Below are 23,296 nucleotides of genomic sequence, written 5' to 3' on the forward strand. Positions count from 1 at the left end.
CTGCTGATGGGGTGAGATGAAGAGGGTGGGAGGAGGCTGGTGTGGAGCGTAAACACCGGCACGGACCAGTTGGGCCGAATGGCCTGTTTCTGTGCTGTACACTCGATGTAACAGTTGATAAATACTTATGTTTGTGTAACAAGGGCTATTTTTTTTTCCTGTTCTTTAACTGCCTCAGGTGAAAACGTTCTCCATGTGCGGAATGCTGACAGTCAGAATAAAATATTGCACGCACTGCAGCTCCAGTTTGGGAAACTATACCCTTGGTATGTCCATTGTTTCACTTTTCAACTTGATATTGCACCTCAGAATGTACTCTGGACAACACCCAAAATAAAACAGTGGGGCGAGATTTGCTCCGGTCAGTATAGGGCCAAGGTTGTAGGGCTCTACTGCTGCCTGTCTGGCAGAAAGCATGAATCGGAGAATTGGCCTGTCATGTTGTAGAACTGTTTCCAATTTACATTTAGTGGGGTTCTGCACTGACGCAAGAGCCTTGTAATTTTGAACCTAATGCCATGGATTTTCCCAGATTTTGGGGCGGGCAGGAGTGAGGAAAGCCGCGGGGAGCAGTTCCACCGCCACTTCTGGGATTTTCCGCCGGGAACGATGGCAGAGGCTGAATGTGAAAAGTTAATGCCGGGAATACACCACCGTATTTGCTGTCAACACCTTTGCACCACTGGTCATTAGGAGCGCTATTGCACTGCTGTCACCCAGCATTGCGAAGAAGGCAGGTTAGCTGCTGCTGCTTCTTAGGCAGTCCCTCGGAACCAAGGATGACTTGCTTCCACACTAAAAATTAGTTCTCAGGTGACTGATGAGTCCAGTGTGGGACTTACAGTCCCTGTCACAGGTGGGGCAGACGGTGGTTGAAGGGGCGGGTGGGTGGAGTGCTTGGGTTGACGTGCGCTGCCTGCGCTTGGCTTCCGCTTGCTCCCGGCGAAGAGACTCGAGGTGTTTGGTGCCCTCCCGGATGCTTCTCCACCACTTTGGCCTTGGGCCAGGGATTCCCAGGTGTTGGTGGGGATGTTGCACTTTTTCAAGGAGGCTTTGAGGGTGTCCTTGAAACGTTTCCTCTGCCCACCTGGGGCTGTCTTGCCGTGCTGGAGCTCCGAGTAGAGCGCTTGTTTTGGGAGTCTCGTATCGGGCATGCGGACGATGTGACCCGTCCATCGGAGCTGATTGAGCGTGGTCAAAGCTTCGATGCTGGGGATTTTGGCCTGAGCAAGAACACTGACGTTGGTGCGCCTATCCTGCCAATGGATTTGCAGGATCTTGCGGAGGCAGCATTGGTGGTACCTCTCCAGTGCTTTGAGGTACCTGTTGTACATGGTCCATGTCTCTGAGGCATACAGCAGGGCGGGTATCACTGCTGCCCTGTAGACCATGTGCTTAGAGCCGGGTTTGAGATCCTGGTCTTCAAACACTCTCTTCCTCAGGTGACCGAAGGCTGCACTAGCACACTGAAGGCGGTGTTGGACTTCGTCATCAACATCTGCCGTTGTTGACAGTAGGCTCCCGAGGTATGGAAAGTGGTCCACGTTGTCCAAGGCCTTGTCGTGGATTTTGATAATCAGGGGGCAGTACTGTCTGGTGGGGGCAGGTTGGTAGATGACCTTTGTCTTACGGATGTTTAGTGTAAGGCCCATGCTCTCGTACGCTTCGGTGAAGGTGTTGACAATGGTTTGGAGTTCGGCCTCAGAGCATTGCGAAGAAGGCAGATTAGCATGTAAAAACTAAAGGGCTGCCTTGATTAATGCATTCAGTTGCTTGTTTATTTTTTTTTTAATGTAAAACAAAACTTTTGGATGGGCCTGGGCCCACTGGTCACATGGTGCTACGACAGGTCAGCAGGCGATGCAGCGGTTTCCCACCTCGGGCGGGTGACCTCGCGGAACTGGAAATACTACAAGGTGCCCGCCACAGAAATTATAATAAAAACCTGACCGTGGGAGATCAGCTGGCATCAGGGCAGGGGGAGATGGGTAGGCGCCAAACCTGCACCATCACCACCACCAACAATCTGGCAGGATTCCAGATTGAAAAGACCAGGCCTATGTGTCGGCTACATCCTACATGGAGAGGGAAAATTACCTCTGGTGGGGGGAGTCCAGAACAAGGAGGCATCACCTTCAAATTAGAGCCAGGCCGTTCAGGGGTGATGTCAGGAAGCACTTCCTCACACAAAGGGCGGTGGAAATCTGGAACTCTCTCCCCCAAACACCTGTTGAGGCCGGGGGTCAACTGAGAATTTCAGAACTGAGATTGGTAGATTTTTGTTGGGTAAGGGTATAAAGGGTTATGGAACCAAGGCAATTAAATGGAATTAAGATACAGATCAGCCATGATCTCATTGAATGGCGGAACAGGCTGGAAGGGCCTAATAGCCTCCTCCTGTTTATTATTTCTAGAGAAATCATGGACACGATCTTTTAGAATTTTAGAAAACTAAAAGATATAAAGTGATTAAACCAGGTGAGAGAAAAAAGAAACAAGTGAGAAAAACATTCGAGCAGAAGGACAGGCCCAAATAAGCGTTCTTTATACAAACGCACAGAGTATAAGGAATAAATTGAATGAACTGCAGGCGCAAATTGAAATTGGAGGGTATGACATGGTAGGCATTACTGAGACATGGCTGCAGGACAGGGAACTAAATATACCAGGTTATGAGGTCTACAGGACAGATAGTGAAAATAGCAGAGGGGGGAGGAGTAGCCTTAGTGATTAAGGATGAAATCACTTCAATGATAAGAGAGGATATAACAAGAAGTAAGCAGGCAGTGGAGACTTTATGGGTGGAATTAAGAAATGGGAAAGGATCTAAGACTAGGGGGAGTTGTGAATAGGCCCCCTGGTAGCAACTGTGAAGTTTTGGATTGTATAAATGCAGAGATTAGACAAGCGTGTAGCAAAGGCAGAGTGGTTTTAATGGGGGATTTTAACTTTCATATAGATCGGGACAAGCAGACTAGCACCTGTCGGCAACAAGGGGGCAAGCTACATTAGATTTAGTAATGAGTAATGAGCAAGATTTAGTTAACAGCCTAATTGTGTGAAAATTTATCCAATAGCAATCATAACATGATCGAGTTAAACGTAGCATTTGAAAGGGAAAAACACGAAACAGCTACTAAGCTTCTAGATTTGGGTAAGGCCGACTTCAACGGGATGAGGCAGAGACTGTCCACAGTAAACTGGGCAAATCTGTTAATGGGCAAAACGACAGAGGATCAGTGGGAGATGTTCAAAAAATAATTTAAGGTGATACAGAACCAGTTTATACCCCTGAAGGGCAAGAGCTCTACTGACCAAAAAAAACAGCCATGGATGACTAAAGGGGTAAGGGACAGCATAAAACTAAAGAAAAAGCATACAAAAATGCAAAAAATAGTACAGATCCTGGCGAATGGGAAAGATACAAAGAACAGCAAAGGGTGACAAAACAGATAGTAAGAGCTACAAAAAGGGAGTATGAAAGGAAACTTGCAAGGGATATCAAAATCAACACTTTTTTTTACAATTTTAGGAAAAAGAGGGTAGTCAGAATCAATGTTGGCCCCTTAAAAACTGAAAGCGGTGAAATTATCAATGATAATAAGGAAATGGTAGACATGTTGAATAATTACTTTGCGTCAGTATTTACAGTAGAAGAGGAGGATAGCACGCCAGGAATCCCAAGGAATCTAAATCAGGGACAGGGACTCAATAAAATTAACGTAAGTAAAATAACAGTAATGAAGAAAATAATGGCACTAAAGAGTGACAAATCCCCAGGACCAGATGGTTTCCATCCCAGGATTTTAAAGGAAGGTGAGCACATTGCAGATGCCCTAACTATAATCTTCCAAAGTTCTCTTGATTCAGGAACCGTTCCTTTCGATCGGAAAATTGCGTATGTCACTCCGCTATTTAAGAATGGCGAGAGAGGGAAACCAGGGAATTATAGACCAGTTAGCTGGACATCTGCTGTGGGGAAATTGCTAGAGTCTATAATTAAGGATAGGGTGACTGAACATCTCAAAAATTTTCACCTGATCAGAGAGAGCCAGCATGGATTGTGAAAGGCAGGTCATGCCTGACAAACCTGATTGGATTTTTTGGGGAGGTGACTAAAGTAGTGGACAGGGGAATGTCTATGGATGTTATTTATATGGACTTCCAGAAGGCATTTGATAAAGTCCCACATTAACTGTTAACTAAGGTAGAAGCCCACGGAATTGAGGGCAAATTATTGACCTGGTTAGGAAATTGGCTGAGCGGCAGGAGACAGAGAGTAGGGATAATGGGCCGGTACTCAAACTGGCAGGATGTGACTAGTGGTGTCCTGCAGGGATCTGTGTTGGAGCCTCAACTTTTCACAGTATTTATTCATGCCTTAGATGATGGCATAGAAAGTCATATATCCACATTTGCCGATGACACAAAGATAGGCGGCAGTGTAGGCAGTGTAGATGGAAGTATAAAATTACAGAGGGATATCGACAGATTAAGTGAACGGGCAAAACTGTGGCAAATAGATTTCAGTGTAGGCAAATGTGAGGTCATCCACTTTGGACCTAAAAAGGATCGAACAGGGAACTTTCTAAATGGTGAAAGGCTAAAAACAGTGGAGGTCCAGAGAGACTCGGCGGGGGGGGGGGGGTTCCAGGTACATAGATCATTAAAATATCATGAGCAGGTACAGAAAATAGTCAAAAAGGCTAATGGGATGCTGGCCTTTATATCTAGAGGACTAGAATACAAGGGGGTAGAAGTTATGCTGCAGCTATACAAAGCCCTGGTTAGACCACACCTGGAGCACTGGGAGCAGTTCTGGGCCCCACACCTTGGGAAGGATATATTGGCCTTGGAGGGAGTGCAGCGTAGGTTTACCAGAATGATACCCGGACTCCAAGGGTTAAGTTACGAGGAGAGATTACACAAACTCGGGCTGTATTCCCTGGAATTTAGAAGGTTAAGGGGCGATCTGATCGAAGTTTTCAGGATATTAAGGGGAACAGACAGGGTAGATAGAAAGAAACTATTTCCGCTGGTTCGAGATTCTAGGACTGGGGGGCATAGTCTAAAAATTAGAGCCTGACCTTTCAGGAGTGAAATTAGGAAACACTTCTACACACAAAGGGTGGAAGAAGTTTGGAACTCTCTTCCGCAAACGGCAATTGATGCTGGATCAATTGTTAATTTTAAATCTGAGATTGATAGCTTTCTGTTAACCAGAGGTATTAAGAGATATGGGCCAATGGCGGGGATATGGAGTTAGGTCGCAGATCAACCCTGAGCTCATTGAATGGCGGAGCAGGCTCGAGGGGCTGAATGGGCTCCTCCTGTTCCTATGTTACGATACCTGAAGGCCAGCACAAATCTCCCAAAATATTTGTAAAGGACATAAAAGGGTAGAAGTGTAGGGGAGGGGGAGCCTGGATGGATGAGTTAAGATGGGCCAAATTGACTTCCTCTTCTGTATCTATCTTGTGAAACAATCTTTGAGGAATCTGTAATAATGAATGCCTTTCCATTTCAAGTTCCAAGATCTATGGTGACGGAAATGCAGTTCCACGGATATTGAAGTTTCTGAAATCGATAGACATGAACGAGCCTTTGCAAAAGAAGTTTTGTTTCCCGCCAGTGAAAGAGTGCATCTCCCAAGATATTGACTACATTCTGGAAACACAGAGTGCCTTGGCTGTCGATTTAGGGGGAACAAATCTGCGAGTGGCTATCGTCAGCATGAAGGTAATCGTCCTTCACCTTCATCTGGTGCAGTGAGCGTTTTGAGTTGTGAATTCCCTGTGCTGCAGAAATCTTTGTCCATCTGCTTGTTTGTTTGTCACTTTGGTACAAGAGCATCTATTGCTCCTACAACATTTATATAGCACCTTCAATGTAGCAAAACGTCCCAGAGGCATAATCAGAAATAAATGGACGCCAAGTGAAAGAAAAAGATATTAGGAGGTGTGACCAAAAGCTGTGTTTTAAGGAGGAGACAGGGTGATGGAGGAGCCGAGATGGCTGCCACTGGTGGGGTGAAGGGAGGGGGAGCTGCATTAAAGGCCAGAGTTGGTGCAATGGAGAGTTCTTGGGGGTTGTAGGTAAATTACTGAGATAAGGATGGACAAGAAAGACCATGAAGGGATTAAAACACTAGGATGAGAAATTTAAATTGGAGTCATTGGGTAACCCGGAGCTAAAATAGGTCACCAAGGACAGGGGTGATAGGCGAGCGGGACTTGGTGCAGGATAGGGTACGGGCAGCAAAGGTTTGGATGAGCTGAAGCTTAAGGAGGTTGAAGGATGGGATTACCTTCCCTTTCTGGTGGTCTCATGGTGCCAATTGATTTCCCTAACTCCCAAACATAAGCACAGAACACACTTCAATTGTCAAGCTCTTGGTGCCAATTCACAGTGAAAACTGAATTCAAACTGCGGACTCGAGACGGAGAGGGCTTTTTCTTCATTTTGTGATTAATTAAGTTCAATCATTTACAGAGTGTTTTGTGTCTGTATTTTTATTTTGCAGGGTGAAATCATAAAGAAATACATTCAGGCTAATCCCAAAACGTATGATGAAAGATTTGAGTTGATTCTGAAGATGTGTGCAGAGGCAGCCGCAGAATCAGTGAACCTTAACTGCAGGATTCTTGGTGTTGGTAAGTGTAAGAGTTTAAGTTTATAGGGAGTTATCAGTTGATAGAAACAGTAAGGGATGTCCATTACGAACTTGAGTTACATGAAGTTAGCAAGTACAGTACCTGTGAGTGTGAAAGTTGTGAGCTGGTTAATTTACATAATTTGTTCCCTGTTTAATTCACCCATTTCTGGCACATCCTTCAACTACTGTCCTGCATCTTGTGTGAAGATTTGGGTTCTACACTACAGGAACATAAGAAATAGGAGCAGGAGTCGGCCATTCGGCCCTTCGAGCCTGCTCCACCATTCAATGAGATCATGGCTGATCTTCTGCCTCAACTCCATTCACCGGCCCTGTCGCCATATCCCTTGATGCCCTTACTAGTCAGAAATCTATCGACTTCTGTTTTGAATATACCCAATGATTGAGCCTCCACAGCCCTCTGGGGTAGAGAATTCCAAAGATTCACCACCCTCTGTGTGAAGAAATTTCTTCTCATCTCAGTCCTGAATGGCCTACCCTTTATCCTGAGGCTGTGGCCCCTGGTTCTAGACTCCCCAGCCAAGGGAAACATTCTCCCAGCATCCATCCAATCAAGCCCTGTAATAATTTTGTATGCTTCAGTGAGATCCCCTCTCATTCTTCTGAATTCAAGAGAATACAGGCCTAGGTTACTCAATCTCTTCTCATACGACAGTCCCGTCATCCCAGGAATCAATCTCGTGAACCTTCATTGCACTCCCTCTATGGCAAGCATATCCTTCCTTAGGTAAGGAGACCAAAATTGTACACAGTACTCCAGGTGTGGTCTCACCAAGGCCCTATATAATTGGAGTAAGACTTCTTTACTGCTATACTCAAATCCTCTTGGAAATTGTTTAATATACTACAGATGTGTATATATATTCACAGTATCCACTTCCTGATTTGTATTTTAAACTGTGAATCGAATTATTGTGTCATTCAGCACAGATATTTAGATTGATATTCAGTTCTTGTTTTATTTCGGAGGTGTAATAGAAGCGCTAAAGAAGATTATGTTCAGTCCTAATCAATAGGTCAGGCTTGGGAGAATCAGCATGGAGATGGATGATGTTTCGACCCCTCTGTGTCTGGTCTTTAATCACATTTGTGTTTCACTCTTCAGGCATTTCCACCGGTGGCCGTGTGAACCCCAATGAAGGAATCGTGCTTCATTCTACCAAACTTATTCAGGAATGGGTCTCCGTAGATCTCCGCACACCAATATCAGACGCCCTTCACCTGCCAGTATGGGTGGACAATGATGGCAATTGCGCTGCTTTGGCAGAAAGAAAGTTTGGCCATGGCAAAGGAGTGGAAAGTTTTGTAACAGTGATCACTGGCACAGGTGAGCCACGAATAGCATCAAGTAAATCATTCTTTACTTTCACAAACAACCGAAACCTGGACAGCCAGCTGGATGGTTGTTGTTTTATAGTGGGTAGAGGAAAACTCTAGACTTTTGCCAAGTCCTGGCTTTTCCCTGTTGGTAACAGTCATAACCAGTTCCCCGGTGCCTGCCACTGGACTGTGTTTGGCATTATGCAGATATTGTCAGATACCGCCAAGGCTGTCGAATCGGAATAGGCCTACTTGCCTAGGTTTAGGCAGCCAAAAGCCCAAGTTGCAATGTGCTAAAGTGATCTGTTTAATGATACCAAAAAGCTAGCCACTTGGCCGGAAATTCTTCATTATAAAAAGAAACAGGAGACTGCCTTAGTTTCTGCATAATTAATAACCCACTAATGAAATCAAAGGAATATATGGCTTTGAAGTTCGTGGTGTCTGAGAACGTGATTCCACAAGCAGGTTCTCCCACATTACTGCTCCTTGTCTTGCTGTTTAACCCATGGTATCATTTCAGCAGCTGGCAGATAGTTGATTGAATCTATATTGTACCTTAAATAGAATGCTGATTTCTTGAAATCTGTTTCTGCTTTTCACGACTACTTACCACAGGATACAAGAATTACACTCCTTCCGTCAGCTAGAGTAGGGAGCAGTACTGGCACCGAACTTTCCTGATGGCCTTGTTCACATCTTGAGGTAAACGATGAACAGCAAGCCTCGCCAGTTCATGACTCAAAGTGACGAGTAGAATCCACATGTTGTAGTCAAACACTGTAGTGAGCAATCCCCCCAGTAAGGTAGGCTAACCGGCTCCCCACAGTATGGGATGCTGAGGCCGACTAAATGCCAGCTCAGATACAAAGAGCCCAAAAGCAGTGGTCCCGCACCACAGTGTAGGCTAACTTTGTCTATACACCTTACCAAATCTTAATAGGAGTAATCCTTATCTATTCATCAGACATTACTGTTTCAGTTGAGGGTTCAGCAGACATACTATATTATAAGAACATAAGAAATAGGAGCAGGAGCAGACCTTTCGGCCCCTCAAGTCTGCTCTGCCATTCAATTAGATCATGGCTGATCTTCTACCTCATCTCCACTTTCCTGCACTACCCCCATATCCCTCGATTCCCTTAATATTCAAGAATCTATCGATCTCTGTCTTGAATATATTCAATGACTGAGCCTCCACAGGCCTCTGGGGTAGAGAATTCCAAAGATTCACCACCCTCTGAGTGAAGAAATTTCTCCTTGTCTCAGTCCTAAATGGCCGACCCCTTATTCTGAGACTGTGACCCCTGGTTCTGGACTCCCCAGCCAGGGGAAACATCCTCCCAGCATCTACCCTGTCAAGCCCTGTAAGAATTTTGAATGTTTCAATGAGATCACCTCTCATTCTTCTAAACTCGAGAGAATATAGGCCTAGTCTACTCAATCTCTCCTCATAGGACAATCCCCCCATCCCAGGAACCAGTCTGGTGAACCTTCGTTGCACTCCCTCTATGGCAAGTACATCCTTCCTTAGGTAAGGAGACCAAAACTGTCCACAATACTCCAGGTGTGGTCTCACCAGGGCCCTATATAATTGCAGTAAGACATCTTTACTCTTATACTCAAATCCTCTTGTAATAAAGGCCAACATACCATTTGCTTTCCTAATTGCTTGCTGTACCTGCATGTTAACTTTCAGTGATTTGTGTACAAAGACACCCAGGTCCCTCTGAACACCAACATTTCCCAATCTCTCACCATTTAAAAAATACTCTGCTTTTCTATTTTTCCTACCAAAGTGGATAACTTCACATTTCTCCACATTATATTCCATTTGCCATGTTCTTGCCCACTCACTTAGCCCCTTGAAGCCTCCTTGCATCCTCCTCACAACTTACATTCCCACCCAGCTTTGTATCATCAGCAAACTTGGATATATTACATTTGGTCCCCTCATCGAAATCATTGATGTAGATTGTGAATAGCTGAGGCCCAAGCACTGATCCTTGCGGTACCCCACTAGTTACAGCCGGTCAACCTGAAAATGACCCGTTTATTCCTACTCTCTGTTTTCTGTCTGTTAACCAATCCTCAATCCATGCTAGTATATTACATCCAATCCCATGAGCCCTAATCTTGTTCAATAACCTCTTGTGTGGCACCTTATCGAATGCCTTCTGAAAATCCAAATACACCACACCCACTGGTTCCCCCTTATCTATTCTGCTAGTTACAGCCTCAAAAAACTCTGAACAGATTCGTCAAACATGATTTCCCTTTCATAAATCGTGTTGACTCTGGTCAATCCTATTATTATTTTCCAAGTGCCCTGTTACCACTTCCTTAACAATAGATTCTAGCATTTTCCCTACTACTGATGTCAGGCTGAATAGTCTGTAGTTCCTTGTTTTCGCTCTCCCTCCTTTCTTAAATACAGTAGTGGGTATGGCTTCTAATTAGACAAGTCTTCCCTCCTGAGGTAACTATGATGAAAAGGAGCAATGAATGATAGATCTGCAATTTGTTCAACCTCCAAATGGTTATGTTCTGAATGGAGATAATCACCGGTCCCTTAGCCAGAGGAGCCGTGTGTTCCTCCAGCTCGTTCTCGAATGACATTTAGTACTTTTTCCTCCCGTCACCAGTCACAGGATTCAATTGCATCATTGTCTTGGTCAGTCCTTACTGTAATTAAATTAGTAGATTAATTGCTTTCACATGTACTATGATTCAGCTTTCATGCCCATACTCGGCCTTGGGAGCCCTATTTTTTTCCTCTCTACATTTGGCCCTTCGTTGGAGAAGTGCTTTGTTCCAGACCCCTCTGCTAGTCAACCGGACATTAGCACCAACAGGTGGATTTAAACATTGCAACTCCTGTAAACCTTTCCTTAACTGGCTGCCATCCAGAATTCGGGCTTGCATTGCCTTGTGTCTCATAACTTCTTGAATTCTAGAGCGTGATTGTGGAGAAATGGTGATGTCACGAAGCTGTACCAGAAATACAGCAAAGTGCAGCTTCCATTTAAAGAATAATAAGCAGAAGCGCTACAGGTGACGAGGAGACTGAAGTTGGGATTGTGGCTGAAATAAAGCACCTCTTGATCCGTTCCTGAACTCGGAACACATTAAGGGGGAAAAATTGAGTATCGCCCCGTTTGGGGGCGCCATTATCGGCCGTGCGCAAAGCTAAGCGCCTGGCGCTAATTATCGCCTCCGACGGCAAACTTGGCTTTTATCGCCTCTGGAGGTGATTGGAGCACTAAATCAGGCGCTACACACCTGTCTTAAGGCGCAAAGGCCGAGGAGCGAGGCGCTACCTTAGAGCGCTGGCGAAGCAAGGAAGGGCAAATCAAAATGAACCTGCAAAGTGCTGCTCAGTACTCAAAACTCCTTCACACAGCGTTGAATCTCTCCAGAAGTCAGTCTCTCTCTCTCTCTCTCTCAGAATGCGTGGTGCAAAAATGTCACCAACAAAAAAAGGCAGGAAGTGGCCGCCTTTAAATAGCGCTCCCCCAGTCCCTTTCTGCCTGCAAAACGCTCCCCTCAACCTGTCGTTGCTAGCGGCAGGCGGTAAGGCAGGGGGCGCCACTCAATATCCGGTCCGGGGCGCTACCGGGGCGTTGCGCACTCGACTGATGTCACGATCTGCCAGCACAGGAGATCGTGGCGGTAGTGTTTAGCGCCGCCGCAAAATGTCTAGTTAATTTCGCGAGCGGCGCAAACATCGCCGCGCCCGGGCCTAGTTGCTTTGCGCCCCATTAGCGCCCTCTTAAGGCGCTAACGGGAGGCGCAAACAACTGAATTTTTCCCCCTAAGTCCTTTGTGATTCACCCAACCGCATTCAGCAGAGTAAAGTGCAGTTCATATTGCTTTTGGGATATTTAGTCTTTCTGTAAAAGAGCTTTGATGCTTAACTTCAAAAGGGAGATGTCAGCTGACTTAACCTTGAAGTGGTTTTGCCCTTGCCCGATTCCTGTACTGGAGGACAGCGACCAATTGAATTAGTTTATGATTTGAATAGATTACAGGAGCTCTATTCACTGCCACTGCTCCTCCTGCCTCCCCTCCCACACCCCCGCCAAGGATGATAGTCACCAGTTGGTCATTAGACAGCCGGCAAATACGGGTTAGAGCCCTCGCCAGGCCGACAGCAGATGTGACGAGCTCCTCACGAGAAGCCTGGTTAGCAGCACAAGGCAACATAAAATGTGAGTGTGCCTTGCCGCCATTGCAGTAGACACTAAACCCTAGATATATGAGCAGCCTCGTACCCTGCCTTCACCAGCTGTCATCCCAACTCCCATTGACTAATACACAATTCTAGACTCGGTCTGTAAGGCAACGCGATGGAGTGGTCTGGATGCAATCTCTTATGGTGTTACTGTCTTGACATGATTACCCAAATCAGTAAATGCTTTGGCATTTCTGTGTTCTAAGCTGGACTCTAATTAAAATTGTTCTGTCTCTTAGCTCTGATGATCTACTTTGGTGTAATTTAATTGTGTGTGGAGGCTGAATTAAGAATGTCAGGATCATAAGATCCTGCCCGAGGCGGTCTATTTCAGACTTACACCCAGTACGACAGGTAGCCTCTGCATCTGCTGTGGAGGCTCAACCCATCAGTAAGACTGTGTCTACAATAGGAATCCGGCATGTTACTGGCATCATTTGTAGCAGTGTACGTCGCAACCCTGTTGCTAACTTCTGTCACTACGTGCTTTAAAGAAAATGTTCCGCATGTTGTGACTATGAAATGTCGAATTAAGTTTATTTTTGAGAAGTAGAAACTCGCATGGAAACAGATGTTCACTAACCAAGAAAGAATTTTCTTTCACTAGGAATTGGCGGGGGAATCATCCACAATAACGAGTTGATCCACGGCAGCATGTTCTGTGCTGCTGAGCTCGGTCACATCATGGTGTCACTGGACGGGCCTGAGTGCATGTGTGGGAGCAAAGGCTGTATCGAGGCTTACGCTTCAGGAATAGCATTGCAGAGAGAGGCAAAAAGATTACACGACGGTAAGTGACGTACAACTTCCCAAGAGACAGATATTTTAAATTTAACAAGGCGGTGGATATCACGGTTTCAAATGGGTGCCTAACAGCTGGATTACGAAACTGTCTTAAATGCACAATTGAGATAAGTCTAGAACCTAGAGCAGGCGAGTGGGCCACATAGCTGTGTGTGTACCATGGCGGCTCGGGACAGATAGAAAGTTTAAATCTATGTTCCCGTTAAGTTGCGCGATATCTGATTTAGAATTTACCCACACTCTAGAACTGGGAACGGCCCTTTCCAAACTTCCACACCCCTCAACACTCAAACAACATAAACCAGCAAATAAGAAATCTAAGCACAAATAGGACTGAGGTGCCGAGAGTGAATGGGCCAATTACCAAGACTCAGGGACTGCATCTCGTCCATAGGTCGCAGTTTGGAGATTCTGTCCTGGAGTCACCTGGATTGGGTCAGTTCAGCTTAATTTGTGGGAAAACAGAACTTGTTCTAATTTAGGTACTTTGGATTTTCTTCGTCTTTTTTGGACAGTTTTGTGCCCGAGAAATGCCATTTTGTCTTTTCCGCTGAGCTTTCCCCATTATCAGATTACCTGGAGCCACGGTGGGAAAGATGCTGAGCCAGCACCACTCGCGGGGCTCAGTACAGTTGCACTTTTTTGGCTGATCCATTTACATATCTTTTATTCATGTCTGTAATGCAAACCTGATGCAGCCAGCAGTCTACCTCTGCCGGGGTCACGGGCAGGTCATGCTTTGATTACAGCACCAATCAAAAAGATCCGTCCACAATTATCCATTTTTGTCAAATTAAATGAAACATTAAGTTATCGGCTAGTAATTGTAAGTGTCGCGTTAAGTGGAGTGGTACAGCAAAGTGAAACAGACTCTACAGAGCTCCAGTTTGTTGCAAAATAATTTGTCTGAAAATCTAGAAGCTGTAATGGAGTGCGATGTGTGGGAACCCACTGCACTGTGGAGTGTAGCAAGAGTTACTGATCTTAGCGGTGCTGTTGTGGGACAGAGATCGGGAGACTCCGTATTCCCCACTGGGAACCCAGGGAGTCGGTCACTGGCACTCTCTCATCCCCCTTAGTGTCGCTGTAGAGTGGCATTGGCAGAGGGCTGGGTACAGGTAGAGCACGTTCTTGTACCTCAATGAAAGTATTTACCTCCATGTGTGGAGGATATTATGTACACAATTCCCAGTTCATTGGTCTGCAGGCACCTTCTTATTAATAGCTCACTTTAATATTTCTCCTTTCCTCTTTCAGAAGATTTGCTGATGATGGAAGGGATGGCGATCAAAAATGATGAGCCAGTCAGTGCAATTCACCTCATTCAAGCTGCCAAACTAGGGAGCAGTGAGGCACAGAATGTCCTCAGAACAGGTAATACACGGCAGGAAGATTTACATTGTAGAAAAATATAAAGGGAAGGTGTACTGATGGTATGCACTGCGGTACGACATACACTGCGTTACGGCGTAGACTGCAGTACGGCGTACACCGCAGTAATGAGTACATTGCAGTATGGAGTGCAGTGCGGTATGGCGTATTGCCAACTCTCGCGATTCCATCGCCATCGCAAGAGATGCGATTTCGGAGAGAAACAAAGCTTCACTCGCGATGGAATGCCTAAATCTCAGCATTTTTTTTGGGGGGGTGAGAAATACACAGCTTTGTGCAGGCGCGAATCTTGAATATATTTCGCGCACTGCAAATCGCGTAATTTTTTCCCGAGATTTAGGTGTTTCTGGAATCGGGAGCTAAGTCAGGGAACCTCGTCTCTGCAGTCGCAATCTACTAAAGTATTTGAGGGGGCATATCTCCAAGTTGTCACCTCTGGAACAGGAATCACTTGCAATGTGATGTGACAAAGACCCCAAACATGGCATTCTGCTCTCTCAAATCCGACTAACTGAAATCTCCTTAAAGCAGGGTGGTTTCTTCCCTTTATTTGGACAGCGGCCAATTCTCGGAATAAATTTTATGGCAGTAATCTAATCTGATGGGTTCAAACGGTATAAAAAACACAAGCAGATGCCATGAAATGACTTCAGGATACATATTTATATCAAAAGTACACATAGTTTGAGGGAGTGATTTTATTCTGTTTCATGGATACAGACTGTTACTGCAACACCAAGGAGAGAATTATAACAGTCACATTGGAAAAAAGTAACAGTCGTGATGTTCTTGCAAATACATTGTAGTTTATTGCATGGAAATCCTTTGTGCATTATATCAGTTTATACGGAGCATATGAAGTTGTGACGAGTGGACTAAACTTGACTTTCTGTCTTCCTCATTATATATTCTGAAGTACCACATAGTGAGCTTTAAAAGGCAATAGTGTGACCCGAGCGGTTACAGTGGTAGAGGATGGTTTAATGCCCTTCCTGTCATGTTGTAAGAGTTCGATCATGCTGCAGATATGATGCTGGACAGAGAATGTAGCACAGAAATCATTCCCGGTTAAACACACATCTCTGGGGAGTGTCTGCGATTCACGCATCTCCGATTTTAATCGCTCCACCATTAACGGCTATACCTTCAGTTGCCTTGGCTCTGAAATTCCCTCCCTAAACCTCTCTGCCTCTCTCTCTCCTTTTAAGGCGCTCCTTAAAACCTGCCTCCTGCCCTAATATCTCCTTATGTGGCTCGGTGTCATATTTTGTCTGATAATCACTCCTGTGAGGCACTTTGGGACATTTTACTACGTTAAGGTGCTATATAAATGCAAGTTGTTGTTGTTGACCAGAAACTTAACTGGACCAGCCACATAAATACTGTGGCAACAAGAGCAGGTCAGAGGCTGGGTATTCTGCGGCGAGTGTCTCACCTCCTGACTCCCCAAAGTCTTTCCACCATCTACAAGGTACAAGTCAGGAGTGTGATGGAATACTCTCCACTTGCCTGGATGAGTGCAGCTCCATCAACACTCAAGAAGCTCGACACCATCCAGGACAAAGCAGCCCGCTCGATTGGCACCCCATCCAGCACCTTAAACATTCACTCCCTCCACCACCGGCGTACTGTGGCTGCAGTGTGTACCATCTACAAGATGCACTGCAGCAACTCGCCAAGGCTTCTTTAACAGCACCTCCCAAACTTGCGACCTCTTCCACCTAGAAGGACAAGGGCAGCAGGCTCATGGGAACATCACCACCTCCAAGTCACACCATCCTGACTTGGAAATATATCGGCCGTTCCTTCATCGTTGCTGGGTCAAAATCCTGGAACTCCCTCCCTAACAGCACTGTGGGAGCACCTTCACCACACGGACTGCAGCGGTTCAAGAAGGCGGCTCACCACCACCTTCTCAAGGGCAACTAGGGATGGGCAATAAATGCTGGCCTTGCCAGCGATGTCCACATTGCATGAACGAATGATTTAAAAGAAACCTGTGGTAGACTGATGGGCACTGTAGACAGCGCCCTGTTCCTATGACGTGCTGCTCATTTTATTGCACCTTGAAGTGAAAGGCTGAGTGAACCCTCCCAGGGTTTGAGCAGTAGACACTGCGGTCCTGATACCAACGCTCAATCATCTGAGCTGCTTGGTGCTCCCTAAGTATAGGCGCTAAATCCACGGATTGTCTTGCTGTCAAATATTCATTCATTTGCAAGGTTGCGACTACGGTTGCAAACACAGAAAAGTGAAAGATACATTTTCTTCGTGCTTTAGGGACAGAACAGGTCGTAATTGCTGAAGTACTTCTGCAAAACATATTTATGATGGCCAAAGGGGAAGGAGAAATAGATGTGAAGTTCTCGTGTATGAGATTCCTTTTACCCAGTGATATGGTATTATCACATCCAGAATATAACCCACATCTCTCACATCCAGAATATACCCCACATCTGTCACATCCAGAATATACCCCACATCTGTCACATCCAGAATATAACCCACATCTGTCACATCCAGAATATAACCCACATCTGTCACATCCAGAATATACCCCACATCTGTCACATCCAGAATATAACCCACATCTGTCATATCAACTACCTTTCAGCTAAAGGGAAGATAAAAGTTTTCACATCATCAATCACATCAATGTTCTCTGGGGGTGATCGTGACTCCTGTCTCCATGGGAACGCAGTTTTGATTTTTCCCCCCCCCCCCCCAAAACTACCCTTTGGTTGGCAGCTGCAGGGACTGTGTTGTGTGGGGCACCAGGTGAAGGGTGGTGATAACTGGTAGGATCGTGATAAAGTTTTTTTGTAAAGCATTTTCAGAGGCAGTAATGTTTTTGTAAAGAGCTGTGACTTGTTAGAGATTAAATAAAGACACTAACGAGGTTTATATACCAAAAAATAGCAACATGATCTCTTACCAAATCTCATGATTTTTTAAGAGTTTGTCATGATTTATGAGATGGTGGGGTTGGCATTACTGAGTAAGGTATGCAGCAGGATGCGGTGGGGTGCGGTATGCAGGGGGGTGCGGCGTGCAGCGGGGTGCGGCGTGCAGTGGGATGCGGCGTGCAGTGGGGTGCGGCGTGCAGTGGGGTGCAGTGGGATGCGGCGTGCAGCGGGATGCGGCGTGCAGCGGGATGCGGCGTGCAGCGGGGTGCGGCGTGCAGTGGGGTGCAGTGGGATGCGGCGTGCAGTGGGGTGCGGCGTGCAGTGGGATGCAGTGGGATGCGGCGTGCAGTGGGATGCGGCGTGCAGTGGGGTGCGGCGTGCAGCGGGATGCGGCGTGCAGCGGGATGCGGCGTGCAGCGGGATGCGGCGTGCAGCGGGATGCGGCGTGCAGTGGGATGCGGCGTGCAGTGGGGTGCGGCGTGCAGCAGGATGCGGCGTGCAGCGGGATGCGGCGTGCAGTGGGATGCGGCGTGCAGTGGGATGCGGGGTGCGGTGGGGGGGCGGCATGCAGTGGGATACGGGCGGGGGGCAGCATGCGGCGGGGTGCGGTATGCGGCGGGGTGCGGTATGCCGTCAATCTGGCTCAGCCTGAGACAGTGTTGGGTAGTCAGCAGTTTAGTGGGATTGGAGGCACGGGTGCACAAGGGATTTCTGGTGGTCAGAATGAGCTTGGAGAAGGCATGGAGAGAAACTAGAAAAAGGCACTGGTTGAGGGCCAGAGTGGGTTGGTTGGTGAGAGAGGAGAATGGGGCAGGAGGGGTTGCTGCTCGTAAGGAGGTCGCTAGGGGCGCCTCGATGGGAATGTTGTGGTATGTCGGGAGACACACAGAGGTTTGGCTGTGGGTGGGTCAGGAGCAGGAAGGCAGCGGAGCAGTGATGCTTCGGGGGAGACAGAGTAACCGAGAAAGGAGAAACGAAAAAGCAGAGGTGGCCTGACTGGGTGTGAGCAAGGGGTGGAGACAGGAGGGAAGCGGTCAACTGGGGAAAAGGGCGATGGCAGGAACAGCCTGAATTCTGCAGCAGCAGCTTTGATCTCTTTTTCAAGCAACTAATGAACTCCCTTTGAGAATAATTGATGTACTCTCCTTCAAAATGTTTTGTGGCAGAAAATTCCACATTCTAACCACCTTCTATGAATAGAAATGTTTTCTAACCACCCCTTTAATTCTTTCTTAAACTTGTAGCATCTCATTATTGCCTTGACACCCATTAAAAACCATCTACTGTATCAGTATTTTGAAGTGTCCAACCTGTCATGCTGATGATGCACAGACTATTGGAGGAACAAAGGAAACCCGTACATTGAAAGATGCACATTATACAAACAAGTGACATTGCAATGCCTTGCCTTCACTGGCCAACTGTACCTCACTTACAATCTAACCTTTAAAACTCACTGCTTACAATTTATGTTCTGTTGAAGGTTACATTATAGAATCGTAGAACACAGGAGGAGGCCATTCAGCCCATCGAGTCGGCGCCGGCTCTTTCGAATAAATTCTGTGAATAAACTGCCCTGATATGATTGTGTTTTTTACTATTTGTGTCGTGTTTTCCGGACATGTCAATCAGACGCAATGTTGTTATTTTCCACAGCTGGGTGTGCTCTTGGAGTCGGTATTGTGAACATTCTGCACACGGTGAACCCGTCTCTTGTTGTCCTCTCCGGCGTTCTGGCTTCTCATTATGAAAGTATGGTGAAGGAGGTGATTACCCAGCGAGCCCTGACATCCACGCGGGCAGCGGAAGTTGTTGTCTCCGGCCTCTCCGATCCCGCGCTCCTCGGAGCAGCTAGTATGGTTCTAGATTACGCCACACGCAGAACCTATTAGACCAGCGGAAGTCTGTCCCCACAACTGACCGTGTCCCTCGATTTACAATTTTGAAATCAGTTTTACGCTGGTTTCTCAATCATTCTTATTTCTTCAGTCTTCCAAATGGATTGGTACTGCTCTGAAATGAACTTAGTTCAGGGGCAAGGTCAAGCACACTTGTCTCTTTAAGGCTGTGTTCGTTTATCACATCTGCTCCATTGCCAACACTACACTGTTTCTAAATCTCTTTCCCATGGAACACCTCACATCTGTACTGTTGAAGAAGGACCAAAGAGCTAGTATTCCTGTGAAGTTCCGTGATGATTTATACACTGTCTTTGGTTTAAGCTCATTCGTACCAATCCCATGAGAACATTTTCAGTTCATGATGAAACCCAGAGGTTCAAGGGGCAAAAAGCTATTGGTTCAAATAACTAATAGAAACTAAAATCAGCAGACTGCAGTGACTAGTAACATCCTAGGGTGCAGAATCTGATTACTGCCCTCATTCTCAAAGTCAAAGCCGTACTGGAGCTGCAGCTCGCTGTTCAGGAACCTTTGGGGTATGCAGGCACTGAAACCTTCAAATGGGAAATCAAGATTTCAATCTAAATCACACTCCCCACAGCAGCCTAAATAGTGCAGCATCCAATGAGCTGCACTTACAAATTCACGTTCCCACTGCGAAACCCTTGAGCCGAGACCGGCCGTTCAAACAATCTACCCTGGTACACTGGGGAGATGAAACCACTGCTTTCCATGCTGGTGAAAACGATCCCAGTTCTTAATCTCGCCTCTGTTACCAGCTCCTTCACGGCCTGACTGAGCCCTGGAAAGGAGCAGAGCTGAAAAACTCTCCCAGTCCCCCACTTAAATTTATCAAAAGGCCATTTGTGATCCTCACTCGAAGGCAGGGAAACCATGGAACGCTCGTTACCGGGTGGTGCGTGGCACCGGTTAATGCCCGCAGGCCGCGCTCCTTACACTTTTGGCAGGAATTCCTGTTTGGATTTACAGGAAACTTTGTGCTATCCGGCACCGACGGGACCAAGCTGTTGCCGTCCCATCAAAACTGCCGGACAAACCAGCGCTAATGTTGAAACATACGGAGATTTTGAGCTCCGTATCTGGCAACAAACCCTGTTGCTTAGCAACAGCTTCCAAACAGTCGGCCGTACCTTGCAAGCGTCTCTGTAGCTTAGCAATAGCTTCAGCGAGACCTTGCAGAGCCTGACTGGTGGGAAAAAAAAGCAACGAAAAGAAAAAAAACACTAACGAAACGGCTCCTGATTTTTGCCGGTGGCTCGAGCATTCCGGACAGTTAACCTCCGGATAAACCAAAGTTTCCTGTATCTGCAACAAACATGTAGGAAATCTTGTAGTATATGGTATGCTAGGTGATAGGTTGAGATGAAGAGGGGTGGGAGGAGGCTCGTGTGGAGCATAAACACCGGCACGGACCAGTTGGGCTGAATGGCCTGTTTCTGTGCTGTAAACTCAGTGTAGGTAAGATATAGTTTCGACAAGGGGAAAAAGGAAACGTATAATCACAGTTGCCAAAAAAAATTGCATGTGAAATCTTACAAACCCAATAAAAGATAATCTGGAGAATACTGAATGGGTGAGCCTGTTGCTGTGACACAGCTCCTGAGAGGGACTCAGTAAATGGCAAGCACTGCAGCTGAATGAACTGTCCCATTTAAATTCTGCACTCGCCATTTGTCAGTGAGTATTCTCTTTATACCACGTGTAGTGTAGAATGTGTTCAAATTAAATTCTAGATGACTTGTTAGTGTATCGCCCTGATTATATTAGAAATATGATCAGTGCTTCAGTCCATCTGTGTCCATGCAAAATAGTTTTCAGTCCTATCTAGCGAAATTTATTAGTTATCTTGAAACATCTTTAGCAGGTCCTAGACTGCAACAATTTAATAACTTGTCATTAGTTTAACAATTTATTTCTGAGAGTCACTGGTCCTTAAATATTAGAAAAATATCAATAAATGTTAACCGTGTCATTGTACGGCCTTAGTACCGAGTGCCATTAAATCAGAGTTAATTATTGCAAAGCTCTTGTGCAGCTTGTAGGAGTTACTTAGGGAGGTAAGGATGGGTGTGGCATTTTTGATTATAAGGGGCTAAGGACAGTGGGTGAACTGGTTATAAGGCAGTAAGAACAAGGTTGTGGGTGTGTTAGTTTCAGGGGGTTAAGGACGGGGTCTGGGTGTATTACGGGGGGTTAAGGACGGGGTCTGGGTGTATTACAGGGGTTAAGGACGGGGTCTGGGTGTATTACAGGAGTTAAGGACGGGGTCTGGGTGTATTACAGGGGTTAAGGACGGGGTCTGGGTGTATTACAGGGGTTAAGGACGGGGTCTGGGTGTATTACAGGGGTTAAGGACGGGGTCTGGGTGTATTACAGGGGTTAAGGACGGGGTCTGGGTGTATTACGGGTTAAGGACGGGGTCTGGGTGTATTACAGGGGTTAAGGACGGGGTCTGGGTGTATTACGGGGTTTAAGGACGGGGTCTGGGTGTATTACGGGGTTTAAGGACGGGGTCTGGGTGTATTACAGGTTAAGGACGGGGTCTGGGTGTATTACAGGTGAAGGACGGGGTCTGGGTGTATTACGGGGGTTAAGGACGGGGTCTGGGTGTATTACGGGGGGTTAAGGACGGGGTCTGGGTGTATTACAGGTTAAGGACGGGGTCTGGGTGTATTACAGGGGGGTTAAGGACGGGGTCTGGGTGTATTACGGGGGTTAAGGACGGGGTCTGGGTATATTACAGGGGTTAAGGACGGGGTCTGGGTATATTACAGGGGTTAAGGACGGGGTCTGGGTGTATTACAGGGGGTTTAAGGACGGGGTCTGGGTGTATTACAGGAGTTAAGGACGGGGTCTGGGTGTATTACGGGTTAAGGACGGGGTCTGGGTGTATTACAGGAGTTAAGGACGGGGTCTGGGTGTATTACGGGTTAAGGACGGGGTCTGGGTGTATTACGGGTTAAGGACGGGGTCTGGGTGTATTACAGGGGTTAAGGACGGGGTCTGGGTGTATTACAGGTTAAGGACGGGGTCTGGGTGTATTACGGGTTAAGGACGGGGTCTGGGTGTATTACGGGGGTTAAGGACGGGGTCTGGGTGTATTACAGGGGTTAAGGACGGGGTCTGGGTGTATTACGGGGGGTTAAGGACGGGGTCTGGGTGTATTACAGGGGTTAAGGACGGGGTCTGGGTGTATTACAGGTTAAGGACGGGGTCTGGGTGTATTACGGGGGTTAAGGACGGGGTCTGGGTGTATTACATGGGTTAAGGACGGGGTCTGGGTGTATTGCAGGTTAAGGACGGGGTCTGGGTGTATTACGGGTTAAGGACGGGGTCTGGGGATTACAGGGGTTAAGGACGGGGTCTGGTTGTATTACATGGGTTAAGGACGGGGTCTGGGTGTATTACGGGGGGTTAAGGACGGGGTCTGGGTGTATTACGGGTTAAGGACGGGGTCTGGGGATTACAGGGGTTAAGGACGGGGTCTGGTTGTATTACAGGGGTTAAGGACGGGGTCTGGGTGTATTACGGGGGGTTAAGGACGGGGTCTGGGTGTATTACGGGGGGTTAAGGACGGGGTCTGGGTGTATTACGGGGGGTTAAGGACGGGGTCTGGGTGTATTACGGGGTTTAAGGACGGGGTCTGGGTGTATTACGGGGGGTTAAGGACGGGGTCTGGGTGTATTACGGGGGGTTAAGGACGGGGTCTGGGTGTATTACGGGGGGTTAAGGACGGGGTCTGGGTGTATTACGGGGTTTAAGGACGGGGTCTGGGTGTATTACGGGGGGTTAAGGACGGGGTCTGGGTGTATTACGGGGGGTTAAGGACGGGGTCTGGGTGTATTACGGGTTAAGGACGGGGTCTGGGTGTATTACAGGAGTTAAGGACGGGGTCTGGGTGTATTACGGGTTAAGGACGGGGTCTGGTTGTATTACAGGGGTTAAGGACGGGGTCTGGGTGTATTACGGGGTTTAAGGACGGGGTCTGGGTGTATTACGGGGGGTTAAGGACGGGGTCTGGGTGTATTACGGGGGGTTAAGG

The 23,296-nt window shown here is 46.9% G+C and overlaps 1 protein-coding gene across 4 annotated transcripts in view; it reads left to right on the forward strand.

The window, feature by feature from the left end:
- The window catches only part of gne (glucosamine (UDP-N-acetyl)-2-epimerase/N-acetylmannosamine kinase), a 467,449-nt gene extending 446,202 nt beyond the window's left edge, over positions 1–21,247 (forward strand). For 2 of the 4 annotated variants that reach the window (XM_086005585.1, XM_086005574.1), the window contains exons 6-12: positions 179–266; positions 5,529–5,739; positions 6,524–6,653; positions 7,782–8,003; positions 12,838–13,020; positions 14,292–14,408; positions 18,989–21,247. In XM_086005585.1, the coding sequence (XP_085861711.1) occupies positions 179–266; positions 5,529–5,739; positions 6,524–6,653; positions 7,782–8,003; positions 12,838–13,020; positions 14,292–14,408; positions 18,989–19,224 (1,187 nt within the window). In that variant the 3' untranslated portion in view covers positions 19,225–21,247. Of the gene's footprint in view, positions 1–178; positions 267–5,528; positions 5,740–6,523; positions 6,654–7,781; positions 8,004–12,837; positions 13,021–14,291; positions 14,409–18,576; positions 18,916–18,988 lie in introns of those variants that run through there. The other 2 variants (XM_086005603.1, XM_086005594.1) reach the window with 2 other exon arrangements.
- The last annotated feature ends 2,049 nt before the right edge of the window (positions 21,248–23,296 follow it).

This window comes from Somniosus microcephalus, chromosome 2 (genome assembly GCF_052327205.1).
Source record: "Somniosus microcephalus isolate GS21.2 chromosome 2, FLI_Smic_1.0, whole genome shotgun sequence".
Classification (NCBI taxonomy): Eukaryota; Metazoa; Chordata; class Chondrichthyes; order Squaliformes; family Somniosidae; genus Somniosus; species Somniosus microcephalus.